We start from the raw sequence: 19,229 nt of genomic DNA, 5'->3' as shown, positions 1-19,229 counted from the left end.
CACTATACAGGATAGCCCCATCTAATGATCACTATACAGGATAGCCCCATCTAATGATCACTATACAGGAAAGCCCCATCTATTGAGCACTATACAGGATAACTTCATCTAGTGATTGATATCTAGCAATATATAGCACCAATCTATTACACGGTGCTTACAAAGTCAATAGCTGTCCCTCAAAGAGGCTCCCAATCTAATGTCCTTACCATAGTGATATGTCACTATGGGAGGAAACCCAGTCAAACACAGGGAGAACCTGCAAACTCCATGCAGATAGTGTCCTGGCTGAGTTTCGAACCTGGGACCTAGCGCTGCAAAGGGCAGATTGCTAACCACTGAGCACGATGACGATTACATTGGACAGCCCTATTAAGCCCCATTATAGAGGATAGCCGCATTTAATGATCACTGCACACAATAGCACCATCTAATCTTTTCAATTTGGGGAGATTCATTGGAAGATGAATTGTCTGGTGTAAACCTTAGTAATTATTGGGTTGAATTTGTCATCTCTCCTAGGTTATAGTCAGGCATTTAGGTAGCGTAGGATGGAGATATTGCTGATTCTGGGGTTCTCACACAATTTCCTTGCAACAGAAATGTTTCTCTTCCTAACATGAGACTGACAATAGAAATCAGATCATTTCTGCCTCCCTACAAGCTCTGCTGTGACTGCACAGCTTTCAGATGTGAAATGGAGAATTGTACTGCCACCATTGCTCTGATTTCCTGCCTCTCAGATATAAGTCAGCAGAGGAGTCCCCGGAGTGTCAATGCCCCATTCTATGTGTTGTCCCCCTCCGAGATAATTATAGGATCCTTTTACTCAACACAAACACGTTGTTTATAAGAAGAGAGCTGATTGCCCCGGCTTCCCTTTTAACTTCTCCTTATTATGGAAGAGCAGCTGCTAATCAGATAATTTTTATCTGTGGTTGTCCTTACAGAATCCTTCACATGAAACTTTTAAAGTGTTTTTCTGCATTTCAAAGATCCAAATACAACATAAGGACCTTAGGAATGTGAGATTCTAGCTGAGATTATACCATGTGCATACAAAACACATATATCTGAGCAAATGATGGTTATAATAATCAAAAAGACATCTGATGATGGGAGAATGCCGACCTTTAATTTATACAGAACAGGAAATGGGAGCATCTCTAAATTATACAATTGTGACCATGCCAGATCTATAATGTATACAGCAATCTACAAACTTTATAGCACGGGCCCCCCAATGTATACAGTGCACACCATCCAATATATATAGCAATGATCACATTACCGACAGACCCCCAATCTACAGTAAACAGTGCAGACCCCTGATATATATTGTATACAGTCAACAATATTTAAAACACGGATCCCCCAATCTATACAGTACACAAAATCCATTCTATACAGCACTGATCACTATAAACTACACAGTGCAGACCCCCGGCTATACAGCACTGATCACACTAACCTACACAGTGCAGACCCACAGCTATACAGCACTGACCATCCCAATTCTTTACAGTGCAGACCACCAATCTATAACATATACAACCTACAATCTTTACAGCACAGATCCCCCGATCTATAGAGTATACAAAATCCAATATATACAGCATTGATCACTATATTCTACACAGTGCAGACCTCCAACTATACAGCACTGATCACACTAACCTACACAGTGCAGACCCCCAGCTATACAGCACTGATCACACTAATCTATACAGTGTAGACTTTCCAATCTGTACAACACAGACCCAACCATACACACATATCTCATTTTGCTGCACATTTTCCAACATTTGGTTTTGCAGGGTTTCACCTTCATCTAGTGTCATTAAATGATAATTTAATGTTTGTCTGCTCAAATATAATAAAAAAAGAGAACATTGTCATGGAGTGTACTTGCTTTTTCACATAACAAAATGTGAATTTTAGGAGGCAGGGTAATATTTCTCTTTGTAAATCGGCTAACCATGGATAGAATTCTTTATAAGACAACATCTCCAACACAGATTGATCCCATTCATATGCAGTTTTTGTCAGCCTGCATGGTGGCTCAGTGATTAGCACTCTGGCCTTTGCTGCACTGGGTCCCAGGTTTGAATCCCAGCCAGGAGTTGCATGGAGTTTGTATGTTCTCCCTGTATTTGTGTGAGCTGCCTATGTTTAACCCACATGCAGTTACAGAATTGGCTTCCCCCAACATTGACCTTAGACTGTAGTAATGACTATGGTAGGGACATTAGATTATGAGCTCCTTTGAGGGACAGCTAGTGACATGACTATGGACTTTGTACAGCGCTCCTTCCTTTGAGTGTCACTACAAAGTGTCAATTCACACCCAGAATAATTCTTCACATTTCATCTGATTAACACGCAAAACCTTCAAACTTCCTGCAAAGCTGATCAAGGACACAAAACAACCAACTCACAAAAATAGCAATGACTCACATGAGCGAAATAATTCACCCAGAATCAGTAAAAATACAGTTTGTCGCCCACATTCATCACCAGATTGTGATTCCTCTATAGTATTCACTATCCCTCCCTTTACAGAAAAGAATCCCAGCTGAATCTCTTTCCAGTAAGCAATCTCCAATCTTCCAGCAATCTGGGAAATGTTTGCAGCCATCACCCCACCGCAGCAGCTGAGCCCCCTAAACATTTTCAGGTAGATTGGATTTATCCCTGGAAAGTGTTGGGGGATCCTGGTGAGTATTTCCTGTCCTTATTCCATAGATAGTTATGTGAACATTTGTATTGGATGATTGAAGGTTCTACAAACGTCCTTTTCCAGGGCCAGAGCCGTTATCCATCCACCTGCTAGAGAAACAATCTACAGCTCTTACAGTAAAGAATCTGTATATAGGTTTGTCAACCCATTCATTACTGACACACCTCAGAGCTTTTCATCATCAGATTCATTCTGAAAACTGAAAGGATCTGCTTCTACTTCTAGTTCCACGAATGCACCGTGACTTCTCCTGCACCAGAGAGACAGACGTCTGGAGAGATATCCCAATAACACACGCACACAGTATGGTCTTAGGAATATACTCTAATGTTTACTTAAGAAAGTGGTCTTTTTATACAGATAATTACACAATAGAAGGGGTGGTCTTTAGTTACCTATATAATGTTATTTGACACATTGTAAGGAAAACAGGACATACATCGTATCTCAAAGAATGTACAATTTCCGACATTTGTTTACATTTAAACTGCGTAGAAAGAAAAAGAAATACACCTCCTTTATGGGAACATATATGGCTCAAGATAGATTAGCTATTTTAACCCTTCAAAAACACGCACATTTTTTTTCAGTTTTTCTCTCATTACAGCTTAATCTGTCCACACATTCTACCTTTACACTCAATACATCACAGTCACTGCAGAGGAGAATCCACAGATTGTTGACACTTAAAGTACAGAATCCATAAACTGACAGCTCTTACAGTAAAGAATCCTCAGTCTGAATGCTCTCACAGTAAAGAATCCTCAGTTTAAATGCTCTTATGGTAAAGAATAATTTTATTTGCTGATGATGGATGTGGCCTAACATGTCACTGCAAAGGGTGTCATCATGTTTCCTGTACTATCATTATCATAATTGTAATTTGTATAGTGACATATTCAGGATGAATATGATATTCCCAATACAAGGTTCCCTGGTTTGTGCCCTTACAAGGTGACACCCGTCCCTTTCCTGTGATTGCCCTCACGTCCGCAGCATACAAGACCATAACCCAAGGCAGCATGACAGACAACACAATTAAGAAACTCTGGTGGGGTTGAGCTAAGGCTCCTGAAGTTTTGAATACTGAAATCCACAGGGGTGGAGCCAAAGTTACCAATTAATTAAATGGCATTTTTAATCTGTGACATTGGTGAGTGTAGCTTCTGCCGAGGTGGGTTGTTCTATTTCCCCATACTGAGCTTGGGGCACCACAAAAACACAACAGCCTCATCCTCACCATCTGATACCATTGGGGGCCCTACCAATATCCCTTGGAAAAGTACTCAGGGGCGGAGTTATAGGTGAGCATAAACCATAATAAATACAGTATATGTATATAAAGACAACAGGACCAGGAAAAGAAGATACACAGAGAGATAAGAATGTGGATTGTTCACACAGCAAAGCCAAATCTCAGCACATACATAATATTTCACTAAGTGAAAGAGATTAGGATCTGCTGACAAGAATTCAATGATGTGAAAGGAGACGCTGTATATATGTGTGATAGTATAGACACTGTACATATGTGATAGTATAGACACTGTATATAGATAATATAGACACTGTACATCTGTGATAGTATAGACATTATACATTTGTGATAATATAGACACTGTATATGTGTGATAGTATAAGCATTGTATATACACAATAGTATAGACACTATACATGTGTGATAGTAAAGACACTGTATATTGGTGATAGCACAGACACTGTATATAAGTGATAGTTTAGAAACTGTATATAGGTGACAGCACAAACACTGTATATAGGAGATAGTATAGAAACTGTATATGTGGTAGCACAGACACTATATATAGAGAAGGTACAAGCACTATATATAGGTGATAACACAGGCACTGTATATAGGTGATAATATAGACACTGTATATGTGATAACACATACACTATATATAAAGAAGGTACAAGCACTATATATAGGTGATACCACAGACACTATATATAGAGAAGCTACAAGCACTGTATATAGGTGATAGCACAGGCACTGTATATCGGTGATACTATAGACACTGTATATATGTGATAGCACAAGATAGTATAGAAACTGTATATGTGATAGCACAGACACTATATATAGAGATGGTACAAGCACTATATATAGGTGATAGCACAGACACTATATATGGATGATAGTATAGATACTGTATATGTGATAGCACAGACACTGTATATAGGTAATAGCACAGGCACTGTATATAGGAGATAGTATAGATACTGTATATGTGATAGCACAGACACTATAAATAGATGATAGTAAAGACACTGTATATGTAATGGCGCAGACACTATATATAGAGATGGTACAAGCACTATATATAAGTGATAGCATATATACTTTATATAGGGATGGTACAAGCACTATATATATAGGTGATAGCACAGACACTGTATATAGGTGATATTATAGACACTGTATATGTGATAGCACAGACACTATATATAGAGATGTTACAAGCACTATATATAGGTGATAGCACAGACACTGTTAATATGGATGGTACATGCCATTGGTGAGCCTCCTCTAGCTCTAGTCTGATGGTGGAAAATGTTTTGGGGTAATACCTGCTCTGTGGGGGAGTGGGGATGTTAGAGGGGTACTCCAGGGGTACTAGAGGGATTTGGTGATAAGGACCTTACCTGCTCTTGGTGCTGAAGGGGTATTAGCCATGGGGACATTAGTGGGTGGGATGAGGGCCATTACCTGTTCTGGGGCAGGAGGGTTGGAGGTGCGTGTAGTAATATGGGCCCTTGGATGGGTATCAATGGCAGAGTTAAAAGCATGGGGTCCAGAGAAATATCAGCAATACGGGGGCACTGGTTGGTGGGTTGGAGTGATATTAGTTAGGGGGGAGTGAGGAATTCTTTATATTGTATTGGGTATTCATGGTGGTATTATCAATACTGGGCATTAGCTGATGGTTTGGAGGGGTATTAGTGATAGAACATTACTTGCTTCATGGAGGATGGGGGGAGTTGAGGTGGTATCAGCAATGAGGAGCATTTGGGGTATTAGGGGTTAGGGTAAAAGGGGTATGGGCAATAGGGGGGCATCGAGAGGTATATTGAAGGGGTATCAACAAAAAGGATTCTTTGCGGGTGGGTTTAAAAGAGGTTGGTAGCACAAAGCATTGGTAGGTGTTTTTTTCTGCAGAAAGGGTGCATTGGGGGTGGGTTGACGGGGTATCAGCAGTGGGTGGCATTAACAGATGGGTTAAAAGAATGCCAGTAATAGGGGTATCAGAAATGGGGTATATAAGTGGGTAGGATGAAGGGGTATTAGCAATGGGGGATAATAGCATGAGGGTGGAAGGGGTATAAATAATGGGGGCATTACCTGTTCTGCAGGGGGGTTGGCCCTGTTGATGGCCGGCTGCTCTTTCATGGCTGTCATTCTGCAGAAGAAAAGATTTCTGTGTTCTCAGGATCTGTGCGTCACATCCACAATCATCACCCACAATGGGCACTGAGGGTGGCAGCAGGGCAGGGTGGTGCTGCTCCAGCAGTCAGGTACCAGAATGGGCAGCCCTGCCAGTCATGTCCAGCATCCTGCAGAATGTCACAGCCAGCAGATCTCCTGAGCTGCCTCCTCCTCCTCCTCCTCCTGGATGTCTGCTCCAGACCCCCATCCCTCCCTGCCACCATTGTGTGACGTGTGTGGAGCCCTCCTCTCTGCAAATACCCCCATTCTATATATCCCCATCTGTATTACCCTGCTGAATGCCACCTCCTGACTACCCCACATCCTGTGCCAGCACAATATACAAAAGAACCTTTATATAAAACATGCCATTCCCATTCATATATAGCACAGACATCCAGGACTGAAGTGTTAGTGCTTGGTGGAGGGTTAGATTCCTGCTCCTGAGAGCCCTGTGCTGAGATCATGGGTCTGTGCCCTTCCTGTGCCTATCATGAGGAGCTTCCACCATCCCTGTGCTGAGATCCTGGGTCTGTACCCCTCCTGTGCCCATGATGGGGGGTTCCCATCATCCCTGTGCTGATATCCTGGGTCTGTACTCCGATGTACCAATCATGGGGGTTCCCACCATCCCTGTGCTGAGATCCTGGGTCTGTAACCCTCATTTTCCCATCATGGGGGGTTCCCACCATCCCTGTGCTGAGATCCTGGGAGAGGCTCCCACCATCCCTGTGCTGAGATCCTGGGTCTGTACCCCTGCTGTGCCCATCATGAGGGGCTTCCACAATCTCTGTGCTGAGTTCCTGAGTCTGTACCCTCTATGTACCCATTATGAGGGGCTCCCATCATTATGGTATACACACAGGGATAATGTCCTCCCAGTGCATATTATAAGGATCATCTAAAGAGTTTGGTAGTCCTCATTTATATATATTTTGCACAGGGCGCCATCACTCAGGCCTGGAATATGTTTAATAATCCACAATAAGAACTCTGAATTCCAGGAGCTCAAACACTGGCATTCTCTGGAGCTCAAACACTGGCAGTGATGGACGATGCTGGTCCATCTCCTCTCCTATCTTTCTATCTCACACAGCATCTGCACTTTGCTGCAGCACTGTGTGTATCCCGGGTTGAATTCCTCTTATAAAGCCCCAATTCTTTTCAGGGTGGCAGACAAGTCACAATGCACCATATTGAAATAAAACTACAGGCAGGTTGGTCCTCCTGCCAACCCTTCACTCAAGTCGTACATAAAAAGTATTGGTGGCCAGGTAAAGCAGCTATTACACTCAATGTGCTAAGATACCCGAGACAGTTTCTGTGATCACGATGAGTGTGCTGCTCCAGGTGCCACCAATACTGGCAAAGCCTGAATGTGTAAAGCAGCTTTGGTAAAACATTGAACCACTGAAAAGTTGATATGTAAATGTTGTGAAGGGGTGACACGTAAACTAGGAGATTCACATTCAGGAAAATGTATTTTAAAACTTGAGAACCATAAAAATGAAATTCTGCCTGCAGCACCACAGGTGATATTGGGGGGCTGGTGGTCCCCCCACACCAAGGGATTCAAGACATCATAACATCTCCTAAAATAATATAATGTAATGAAATCTTCATCAATCTCCTCCACACCTCCTCCACATCTCCTCCATATCTTCTCTATATCTCCTTCATATCTCCTCCATATCACCTCTATATCTCCCCCATATCTTCTACACATCTCCTCCGTATCTTCTCCATATCTCCTCCATGTTTCCTCCACATCGCCTCCATATCTCATCCATACCTCCTCCATTTCTCCTCTACATCTCCTCTATATCTTCTCCATATCTCCCCATATCTCCTCCATATCTCCTCCATATCCTCTCCATATCTCCTTCATATCTTCATATCTCCTCCATATCTTCTCTATATCTTCTCAATATCAACTCCATATCTCCTCCATATCATCTCCATATCTTCTCTATATATCCTATATATCTCCTCCACAGGACAAAAGCTGCTCTGAGTTTAAGGCACAAGGTTAAGGTTCCTGATAATGCTACTCCTGGCCTCTCCGGTGAGCATAAAGCCACCTGATCTAAATATATAACTGCCCTAATTTCCACAATTTTGGTGCAGAGTTCTGGTCTTGGTTTAACTGAGAGACAGGGCAGCAACTGGAACATAAAACACAGAGGAGGTCTCATTCACAATGGGGCACGGGAATGCGTAGCCTTACAAATCGTGGATATGCTGGAAAAGATTCTCTATAGGCTAGCCTTGCGCACCCATTGTGTATACATCCCCAACAAAACCCTATGAGCTTCCAAAATAAACAAGGGGGTGCTATCCTCTGCCACATTTATTGAGAAGAATACATGTTCTGACCCAGCTCCACCCAGTGGATTGGATCCCCCAAATTTTAGGCCTTCACTGCCAAGATTGTGGAGACCCCATATGAGTTACCTGAAGGTGTATATGTGAGTATGTAATAGGTCCAATGTCAGTGGAGGAGAACGTGGAGAATGTGTGCATGCTGGATCCATTACAAGTAAATATTGCTGTGGTTGTAGTATTTGTCATCTTGGTCTGCTTGATCCTCTCTTCTGAGGCACCAGGTAAAAACCCATTTCAATTCTTTGCAATAATGAAATATAAATGAAATGTAGATAAAGCTATAGGTGTCCAGGAGTTCTGATTGTTAGCTTGTCATACCACAATGCACCATCCATCAAAGCACCATGGGCAGTTGTATGAGGACATTGGGATGCTGGAAAAGTTGGGATAGTTCACATAAACAGTGATGATCGGTGAACAAGGTTACATTGATGGGAAGTGAAGTGGGGCCTCATTATATAAGTGGTCAGTGGACAAAAAAAATCTTTACATTGTTGGTCAGCAGGAGAAAGACCCCTTTACATTGGTGGTCATTGAAGACAGATCCCTTTGCATTGGTGGTCAGTGGAGAAAGGCCCTTTATATTGGTGGGCAGTGGAGAAGGCCCCTTTACATTGGTGGGCAGTGGAGAAGGCCCTACTTATGTGGTATATCATTGATGCCAGTGATTACTTACTGCTAACTGCACAATGAACTCACCCGAAACCTCTGGAGGACCCCAAACATAATAGGGGGGACAGGCTAAGAAGGTATTTTTAGGTAGATACTGGGGAGAAATCCCCCTTTACATTGGTGGTCAGTGGGAGAAAGACTCCTTTACATTGGTGGTCAGTTGAGAAAAACACCTTTACATTGGTGGTCAGTGGAGAAAGGCCCCTTTACATTGGTGGTCAGTGAAGAAGGCCCCTTTACATTGGTGGGCAATGGAAAAGGCCCTTTTACATTGGTGGTCAGTGGAGAGAGCCCCCCTTACATTAGTGGGCAGTGGAGAAGGCCCCTTTACATTGGTGGGCAGTGAAGAAGGCCCCTTTACATTGGTGGGCAGTGAAGAAGGCCCCTTTACATTGGGGGGCAGTGGAGAAGGCCCCTTGACATTGGTGGGCAGTGGAGAAGGCCCCTTGACATTGGTGGGCAGTGGAGAAGGCCCCTTTACACTGGTGGGCAGTGAAGAAGGCCCCTTTACATTGGTGGGCAGTGGAGAAGGCCCCTTGTATTACAGAGTATATGGAGGGAGTATTACAGAGTATATGGGGGTATTACAGAGTATATGGAGGGAGTATTACAGAGTATATGGAGGGAGTATTAAAGAGTATATGGGGGTATTATAGAGTATATGGAGGGAGTATTACAGAGTATAAGGAGGGAGTATTACAGAGTATAAGGAGGGAGTATTACAGAGTAAATGGGGGTATTACAGAATATATGGAGTATTACAGAATATATGGGGTATTACAGAGTATAAGGAGGGAGTATTACAGAGTAAATGGAGGGGAGGGGGAGTATTACAAAGTTACTAGTGAAAAGGGCAGTATCACAGTGAGTACTCAATGGGAGGAAATGTATTACACAGTTTCAGGTAGTAGACCTGTAATGGCAGAAGAAGTCCTGGCAGTTATTCATGCTTGGAAAATACTCTGCTGGGCTTCTTCCAGCCTTTCTCAGTAGGACTATACGTGTGGCTACACTGTCTTAAATGATTGTTAGAGTATCGATATATATTTGTTAGTATTGTGAGAGACTCTGATGCCTGGTAAAGTCTTGGTCTCCTATGAACATTTCCCCCAGGTTCTTCCTGCCGGGATTTGGTCTTGCTGGCAGCGTCCACAGTTGTGTTGGGTTTGAGGTTAAGTTGGGAACCAACCACAGAGGATCTCCAGCCAGGAGAAGACAAAGAATTACTTTGCCATTACTCTAAGGGAGATTTCCCAGGTGCGCTGACCTGCAGATTCTCTCTGGACAAGGAGAATGAAGGTTTGTCCTTGGTGTATTCAGGTTCTAACAAGCTTTAGGCCAAGTCTGTCTAATTGCCTCCCCAGTGTTTGGATGGGGCAGTTTTGAAGATTTCTGTGTGTATTTACCATGATGAGGCTCTATTACAACCAAAACCCCATCACTATCTGGGTCATCATTATGAAGGAAATCTACCCAATGGGAATGCTTTCTTTTCCATTTGCATAATCCCACTACAATCCCTATTTTCTATGGAGATATTTGCCATGGGAATGATATATTATTATCCAGTCAAATTATTGTCATCCCTGCAGATCTACTGAGAAACACAGCACTGGTACACAAAGGGTCCAGGTGGGGATTGTCCTCTGGAGGTAGAACCACCCTATGTGCAGCCTCTTCTGGAACCTTCCACCAAGAGACTCGGAAAATTCCTGACCATTGGAGGGGATCATTCAGAAGCTTTGTGATGATAGCGATAGAAATATTACATAAAATTATGTAAAATAAAACCTAAATACTTCATAATCCTGGAGCCATATTCTACCTCATGGATTTTGAGGGGCCGATCTGACTTAAACAAACTTTGGTGGTGAAGAATAATATCCTATGTTCTAAAGGCTGTTAGTGTTAAGCATGTTGGAAGTGTTTGGTGACCACAGCCTCCTGCCACAAGAAAGAGGCAGTACACACAACTTATCTCTGTTGTATAATGACTTACCTCTGTTTTATACTTTCTTATCTCTGTCATATGATGACTTATCTCTGTTTTATACTTTCTTATCTCTGTCATATGATGACTTATCTCTGTTTTATACTCACTTACCTCTGTTATATAATGACTTACCTCTGTTTTATACTTTCTTATCTCTGTTATATAATGACTTACCTCTGTTTTATACTCACGTACCTCTGTTATTTAATAACTTACCTCTGTTTTATACTCACTTACCTCTGTTATATAATGACTTACCTCTGTTGTATAATCCAGCACACATAGACACAGGTGTGTGGGCTTACTGCAAAATAATTATCTGCATCAGAAAAACACAGACACAGTGCTTCCATTTCAAACACGAAGGTCAAACCTTCCAATCTGAATGTAGAACTCCACAGAAGCAGAAGAAATGGAGATTGTGTTTATCAGTGTAAAGTGCTTCAATGCAGCGCCCGATACAAAGACAAACATTTAACACAAGGTCAAAGAAACTGCCTGACAGTGAACTTCCATTATATTCTTTTATGGCGGAACATTCCTACAAAGGGTGACCTTGTTTTAATACATCCAGAACATACATCAGAGAAGCATTAATACAAATTCCTCCATGCTGCTTTGTGGGGTTACACAAATCATTACCCCAATTCTCTTCCCCACCCTTCCTAATGACATCAATAAACAATAAAGCTTTGGCTGTGTGAACAGCCCCTTTACTGGCACCTAATGTAGCTGCCATTGGATGAATGCTTTAAACATGTGATCATTGTGTTTCATTCTGGGTGAATTTTACTGACAGTTACTTTTTTAAGGTTCGTCATTGAGCAGTGAAAAACTTACAGGATGATAAACTCCCTCCAAAAGCTCTGTATTTTACAACAAACCTCCCTCCTTTTGTATAGTACATTACACGTTCTTGACATTTGAACTCTTAATATCCATAAATTTTATTTACCAATGTCTGCTGCCAAATATTTATTTATAAGTTCAATTCCACACCGATGTCTATTTAGCAATGGCACCCTAAGGATCTATATAAATATTTAGCAGGTGTATCTCTAAGGCTCCATGTAATCATTATTCAGTCATTTCCCACCCACCAAAGCTCCTCATAATATTTAGTTGTTCCACCTCTGGGGATATATATATTATTCCTCAGTAGATGAGGTTCTGTATATATCTGTATGTATGTATCTGTATATATATATATATATATATATATATATATAAATATATATACAATATTTTATCATGTAGAGTCAGAGCCCTGGTCCTGAAGAGGATTTAAAGGCTGCAGCTAAACCATTGATGAATATGTTGTAAAGCATTAGACTTAGAACACAGTCCTATATAACTCACGGAAATAAGTTATTTTCCCATTCACCTAGCACCTTCCCTGGGACTGCAGTTATCCTCAGTATATGAGCCCTCCATGATTGTTTTCCCTCATATTCTACTTTCTAGTAGTTTGAGGAACAGATCAGATCACTACACTGAATCAAAAAACTTCTTAAAGTCCACAATAAGGTGAATATTTTACATAGTAGGTAGGTTAGGTTGAAAAAAGACATAAGTCCATCAAGTTCAACCACTAGGGAAATAAACATGTCCCAGATATAAAAGCCTATAAGACATAGTTGGTTCAGAGGAAGGCAAAAAAATCCCTGGTACAATTTGCTTCAACAGAACAAAAAAATTCTGTCTTGATTCCATGAGGCAATTGGATATTCCCTGGATCAACAGTCACTGTTATTTTTTTACTTTAAAGCCTTAATCCCCAGTTATATTCTGTGCTTCTAGAAATCATCCAGCTTTTTCCTAAAGCAATCTATATAAGTTCATGAAACTATTTCTGAGGGAGCCGATTCCACATTTTCACAGACCTGACAGTGCAGAATCCTTTCCTTATTGGAGCTTAAAGAGGAACTCAAAAATGCCTAAAACAAAAAAAAAATGCATTTACCTTCATCTCATTCCGCAGCGTAGTCGATCTGTCCGGAGGTGTCTTCCATCGGGGTCCTGTGTCGTCCCAGCATCCGTCTCTGAGGCACCACACCAGGCGCCGCCATCTTCCCTTCTTCTTCCTGGTTTTTCTTCCTATGCCACCCAACCCAGGGCGAGATCGGGTGACGTAGGTTAGAAAAAATACTTTCCGATCTCACTGCACATACAAGAGATTGACAAATTTTTCTTTTCCAATGAAAAGGCTTGTTCTGTGCATGCCCGAGATGCTCAGGCATGCACAGAAGGAGCACCCAAGGAGCCTCCTGGGTTGTGTGACGTAGGTATCATGGGGATATCAACAATAGGGGGCGGTGCTGCACCTTTTTTTTTTTTTTTTTAAAGAAAAAGACCCAAAGAGTGCCCTCTTGACCTTTGTAATGATCTCAAAGTGAATAATTGGGAAAAGAGTTCTCTATATGGACCGTTTATATATTTACACAGGTGATCATATCCCCCTTAAACGTTTCTTCTCAAGGGAGAATAGATTCAGTTCAGCCAATCTCTCCTCATAGCTGAGCTCCTCCATTCCTTTTATTAATTTAGTTGCCCTTCTTTGCACTCTGTCCAATTCCACAATGTCCTATGTGAACTGGTGCCCAAAACTGGACTGCATATTTCAGATTTGGGCACCAGTTCACAAAAAGGACATTGTGGAATTGGAGAGAGTGCGGAGTAGGGCAACTAAACTAAAATTTGTATTGTGGACATGGTTCCTGTGGTGTGATAGTTTGATATGATCCAACTTATCTTCTGCTGAGGACATTATGTAAAGAAAGTCAGAATTGTCCAGAATACATTCAGCAGTTTTCCCAGAATGTTGCTGACATAGTCCAAATCAGGTGGTTGGATAACACCAGCCTCCACACTTTAAAATGGGTGTCATGAGGCCATACTGGTGTTATTGGTTCTATATTTCAGGGTAATACAATATATTAAAATAACATTAGGAATCAGAGTAAGCACTTTGTATGCTGCAGCATGTGCATTTGTTTTTATTTATTTATATTTTTTGCTTTTTGTTTTTTTTTTGTAGCGTAATTGGTAAATCTAGTGGATTTTGGAACTCCTTAGATGCAGCGGACTCTTCCTTTTCTCTCCCTCTGCTCCCTCTACCTCTCCCTCCTCTCTCTAAAACACATTAAATTCAGATATTTTAAAGTCTTTATGCTGCAAACCCACTTGCCCCAAATCTTTGTCTCAGAGGAAGAAATGTCTCATTGTTCTTTATTTCAGCTAATTAACATTTTAGAGCTTTGTCTCCAGCTGATGCACCAGAAAGCCCATAGAAATCCTTTTCTCCGCTGTCACCTTACAGCTTGTGTGGCTCTGGGATTCCATGTTATTGCAGTAAATGTTCCGGTTATTTTAACTGGCATGTAAAGAGCTCACATTAAAAGAGAATATTTAATGTAGTTCATTAGCTCTATGAGGAGAGTACAAACCAATCATCAGCTGCAATTACACATGCTGTACCGTTATTAATGTCTCCCACAAATGTTCTCGCTGTTTTAATGTATTTTGTTTTGCTGCTGCAGTTTGCACATTCTGCAGAGCATGGCAGAGCCATTGGTGGACTTGGTGCTGGAAATGGTATGGTCTGAGCCTGAAGCATGCTATATACACCAACATATGACAGTAAAAGCATTTTATACACAGAATCTGGATTGAGTTTGTGGGGTCGGGGTCACCTTCTGCAATTATTAAAATTATAAATATAATAAATAATATGCAATAGAAGGATAACTAGGTCATCTTTCAGGTTTTCTAGAAATTAGCTGTGGTTTCTGGTATTTCAGGCCGCTCAGCCTACTTCCAGGTTGATGACTTGCTCCAAGAGTTAAATACACTGTGTATTATCCAGATGACTCTGATCTGACCTCAGCTTTGATATTCAGAGTTGTGACCTCTATGTGACAATGACTTGTGGCAATCACTGTCAAAGTACTTGTGCTGTCACTCCTTATCATCATATGCCATCAGCATGCTGTCCTTCCAGCCATGTTGGAGAATTGTCATGTCTATGGCTGTACAGACCAAAGTATTGTATAAATACATTTCCTTATTTAACCCAAAGGAGCCAAGTCAAAATATGAAATATGAAAATAAAACGTGAAGGACTTGTTTGTGGCAGGAAAAGTGTACAAAGTGATAGATGGATTCTGTTTCACAACCTGGCAGAGATATTATTTCTGGCATAGTCCATTCCACATAAGTCAGGGATGTATATTGCAATCTATTTAGTATAAGTGCAATTTCAAAGTATTATTCAGTTACTGAATGCACTGGCTTTTACTCCCAGCTGAATCCCACGCATGTAGGACGTTATTGGAACGCAGATCTATATAATGCTGCCAAGCAAAGAGGTGGCCCGGCATACAACATGTTATTGCCAGACAATGCTGATTTGGGGGTGTTCACAGATCAGCACTAAATAACACCAAAACCCTACCCCTAGGACAGAATTTATCATTTTTATAAGGTAAATTCCCTACACAAGGTCAGTTTTGATTAGTACTAGGAAAGTGATATTAATTGTTAAGTTATAATAAAGCCTTTGTAGAGAGAATGTTAGCACAACTATTGTAGAGGCACCAATATTCCTATTCTGAAAACAAAGTAAGATCAGAGGAGATCACAAGGTTTTAGACCCAACATGGGAAGATTTAGGGGAGTTATACATGTTTACTTGGAATAAACAATTACTAAGAAGGAAAAGATTATGATAATTAATAAAAGGCAAGTAGAGTTAGCATGAGGGCTTCCCAGTAATGGATATGAATATATTTTATTAGAAATAAAACCTTTATTATTGAACATTCGTGATCCAATATGAAGAATGCATAGAATTACCAATTCCTGGATATCTCACTCTATTATGCTAAAGACAGCTCATTATTTCTGCTGTTTGTGTATAGAAGGAATGTCGGAGGTAGCAAACAATGGGCCCCTGGGCGGAACTGATTTGGAGCCCCCGTGCAGGATAGAAGGTAATGGACAATTTTTCATGCTGTAGAATGAAAAGTGAAGGAATATTTTTCCAAGGTGTATGATGAAGGATGATGAAAGATGCAGACTTCACAATAGCTTCGGTTTTAGGGTGATTTATATTTTACTTATTGTGAACAATACAAGCTTGCTGTACTGCGATTTGATCATTTAGGATGATAATCCTATGAACAACTGCACTCAGTCTTTGGAATTTTTTAAATGCTTGCTAATAACAAGTATTCTCAGGCCATGACTTGCAGAAATCTGCATTTTTTGAAATTGATGATCGAACTAAAATAATGAAGTATGGACTTTCAATCTATGTTCTTTTAAAGAAAGATTTGTTCCCATGAATCCTAGGTGGATTTGCAATAATAGGGACAACAGCATTTTTAGAAAGGTCCTTGGTACCACTGATAGCCTGGTATGTGAAGTAGAAGGGTTGGCACTAGGTGAATCTCAAGTTCTGATATATAGAAGCCAGAAATGTGTGGGCAGACATTTGCTTGATTGACAACCTTGTGTTTTAGGAATCTCTGGAGCCATTGAATGGAAATTTCATATTTCCCTGAAGCTTTAGCTAAGAAATCTGATGACAAATAATCTCTTGCAATGCAGGAACAATGTCCTGGACACCATAAGTATATATAACAATAAAATGCCATTAGAAAAGCCTAAACCTCCATGATAACATTTCTCCACAAATCTGTAGATCTAAGGACTTTTTATCTTATAGGGCCCATTAACTCTGTTTTAAGGTCTTGGTGATTTGCAGGCCTCCAGCATTAATGGATAGGAAGGATTCTTCTGTTTAAGGTTTGCTTCTAATTTATGTACCTTGGCTGGTGGTGGACTGCTATTTCCTTCCGTTCAATAAAATATTTAACTGCTGTTGCATTTACCCACAAAGACCAAATTAAATAATTCTTTATAAGCAGATAGGAGAGGCCAGCACTGATCCACACAAAGCATTCTTGCATTACTCTTGTTACTACTTTGCTTTATTTAAGATCTCAATTCCAAGGATATTGTCATTCTTAAAAGGCTGAATCCTGATTGACATAGAAACCTGAAGGGCAAGATAGGGTTATCACAAGGCCAAGCATAGGACAATGAGCAGGTGATCAGTGGTAAATGCAATGTCTGTCTACAGTTACATACACACACTAGGTTATTGTCACCCAACACAAATGGCTGTGATTGTCCCAGGTGAAAATCTATCCTGTGTACAGCAGCCTCCTGATGTCATTTATCAATGTGCCCTGGCAGATCATTGAGCAACCAAATGTAAATGACTGTTACTTTCCTATGGAGGAGGACACAGCTGGATGCCACTTATTTATCCTCCTCTCTTACTTCTTTATAGAACAACATTGTCTGTACAGAGCTCATTTGTTCTTTTATCACTGGAAAGTTCATGAAAGATTGTTCCAGCAACAGAAATCTGATGTCTGTATTAGACTTCATTGAACCGGATGACACTGAGAGATCGAAGAGGCATTGCAAGATGTGTTTGGAGGATGTCCTGCTGGAGACTCCACAAAAGCCCCCATTGGATCCCCCCTGCCAAGCAAGTTTGGAATTACCAGATGGTGCAACTATATGATTACCCAGAAAAGAACCCCAAAAAGTAGTCGATATGGATGAATATCACACGCACGGCTCCAACACTTTTTTAGAGCTGCCCCAGCTCTCTGGAATGGACTTCCTTGTCCTATTCAGACGAATAGCACTCAAAACCCATTTTCAAACTTGCCTACCCGTCTTCTTCTGTCTTTTGAAACCATCACTACTTCCCACCAGTACATATCCCCCTCCTATTGTATGTTACTTCCACCACCTTCTAGATTGTAGGCTCTTCGGGGCAGGGTCCTCTCTTCCTCCTGTGTCACTGTCTGTATCTGTCTGTCATTTGTAACCCAAATTTAATGTACAGCACTGCGTAATATGTTGGCGCTTCAAAAATCCTTATTAATAATAAATAAATAAATATAATTATTAATTATTATTATTAATATTAATATTAATAATAATAATAATAATATACCCAAAATCATAAGCCAGCACAGGAGCCAACAGGGAGCCAGATAAACAGAAGGGAACAACAATTATCATTGTTAGAAGTGTAGATGTGATCTTACTGCTGGGCAGACAACAACACACAAAAGTAGATTCCTGAAAAGGATTCATACATTTACCAGTGTAGTTGGACTTTCCTCTAGCTGAAAGCCTTAAATATACAATATAGACATTCAACATTTAAATAAGCTTTAAAACAAATCTTTACTCATCTCTGTAGCTGCATGCAATGTGGAATAATTTATCCTTAACGTTTACAACCAAAGCAGTCAAATGTCAGTATCAGTACTTATCAGAGCAGGGTGTGATAGACATGAAATTTGTGGAGACTATCACAGGGGGTGCTGAGATTCATGAGATACTAAATGGTGAATAGTGGTATTAGAGGTTGGCCAGGGTATTAGATAGGGGGAGGTGGAGACAGCGGGGTATAAATCACATAACAGTACTGTAAGAATAGTTCAGGATTGGAAGTGTTACTAATATTACGGTGGACAGGAGCAGGGGGACGATATTGATGTTGTTGGGGAATAATGGCTGATGGTTGCTGGATGATACAATGGTATGTGATAAGGGTGTCAGATTGTCTGGAGTTTGTTATGGTGGTGGGGGGGGGGTGATACTATGGGGTGTGATAAGGGTGGCAGATTGTCTGGAGTTTGTTATGGTGGGGGGGGTGATACTATGGGGTGTGATAAGGGTGGCAGATTGTCTGGAGCTGGTATGGTGTTACTCCATAAAAAGTATAGAAGAATCCCAAGCTGTTGGGTCATAAATTGGAAACTGTGCGAGCAGAATTCAGACAGTGATGGGAAGAACTTGGACAGAAGGGATCTGTATGGATATGTATGAATTGTATAGTTTGGCTTGATTGTATGGATCTGTGTGGATTGGTTGGATCTGTGTGGATTGGTTGGATCTGT

At 40.9% G+C, this 19,229-nt stretch overlaps 1 protein-coding gene across 1 annotated transcript in view; it reads right to left on the bottom strand.

Annotated features, from left to right (window-relative positions):
* The window catches only part of DPP10 (dipeptidyl peptidase like 10), a 61,623-nt gene extending 55,234 nt beyond the window's left edge, over positions 1-6,389 (bottom strand). The window contains exon 1 of the mRNA XM_072417847.1: positions 6,102-6,389. Coding sequence (XP_072273948.1) covers positions 6,102-6,158 — 57 coding nt within the window. The 5' untranslated portion in view covers positions 6,159-6,389. The remainder of the gene's footprint in view (positions 1-6,101) is intronic.
* Positions 6,390-19,229: the final 12,840 nt, after the last annotated feature.

Source organism: Pyxicephalus adspersus, chromosome 7 (genome assembly GCF_032062135.1).
Source record: "Pyxicephalus adspersus chromosome 7, UCB_Pads_2.0, whole genome shotgun sequence".
NCBI lineage: Eukaryota > Metazoa > Chordata > Amphibia > Anura > Pyxicephalidae > Pyxicephalus > Pyxicephalus adspersus.
The sequence above is the reverse complement of the archived record's forward strand: the minus strand, read 5'-3'. Positions and strand labels throughout refer to the sequence as shown.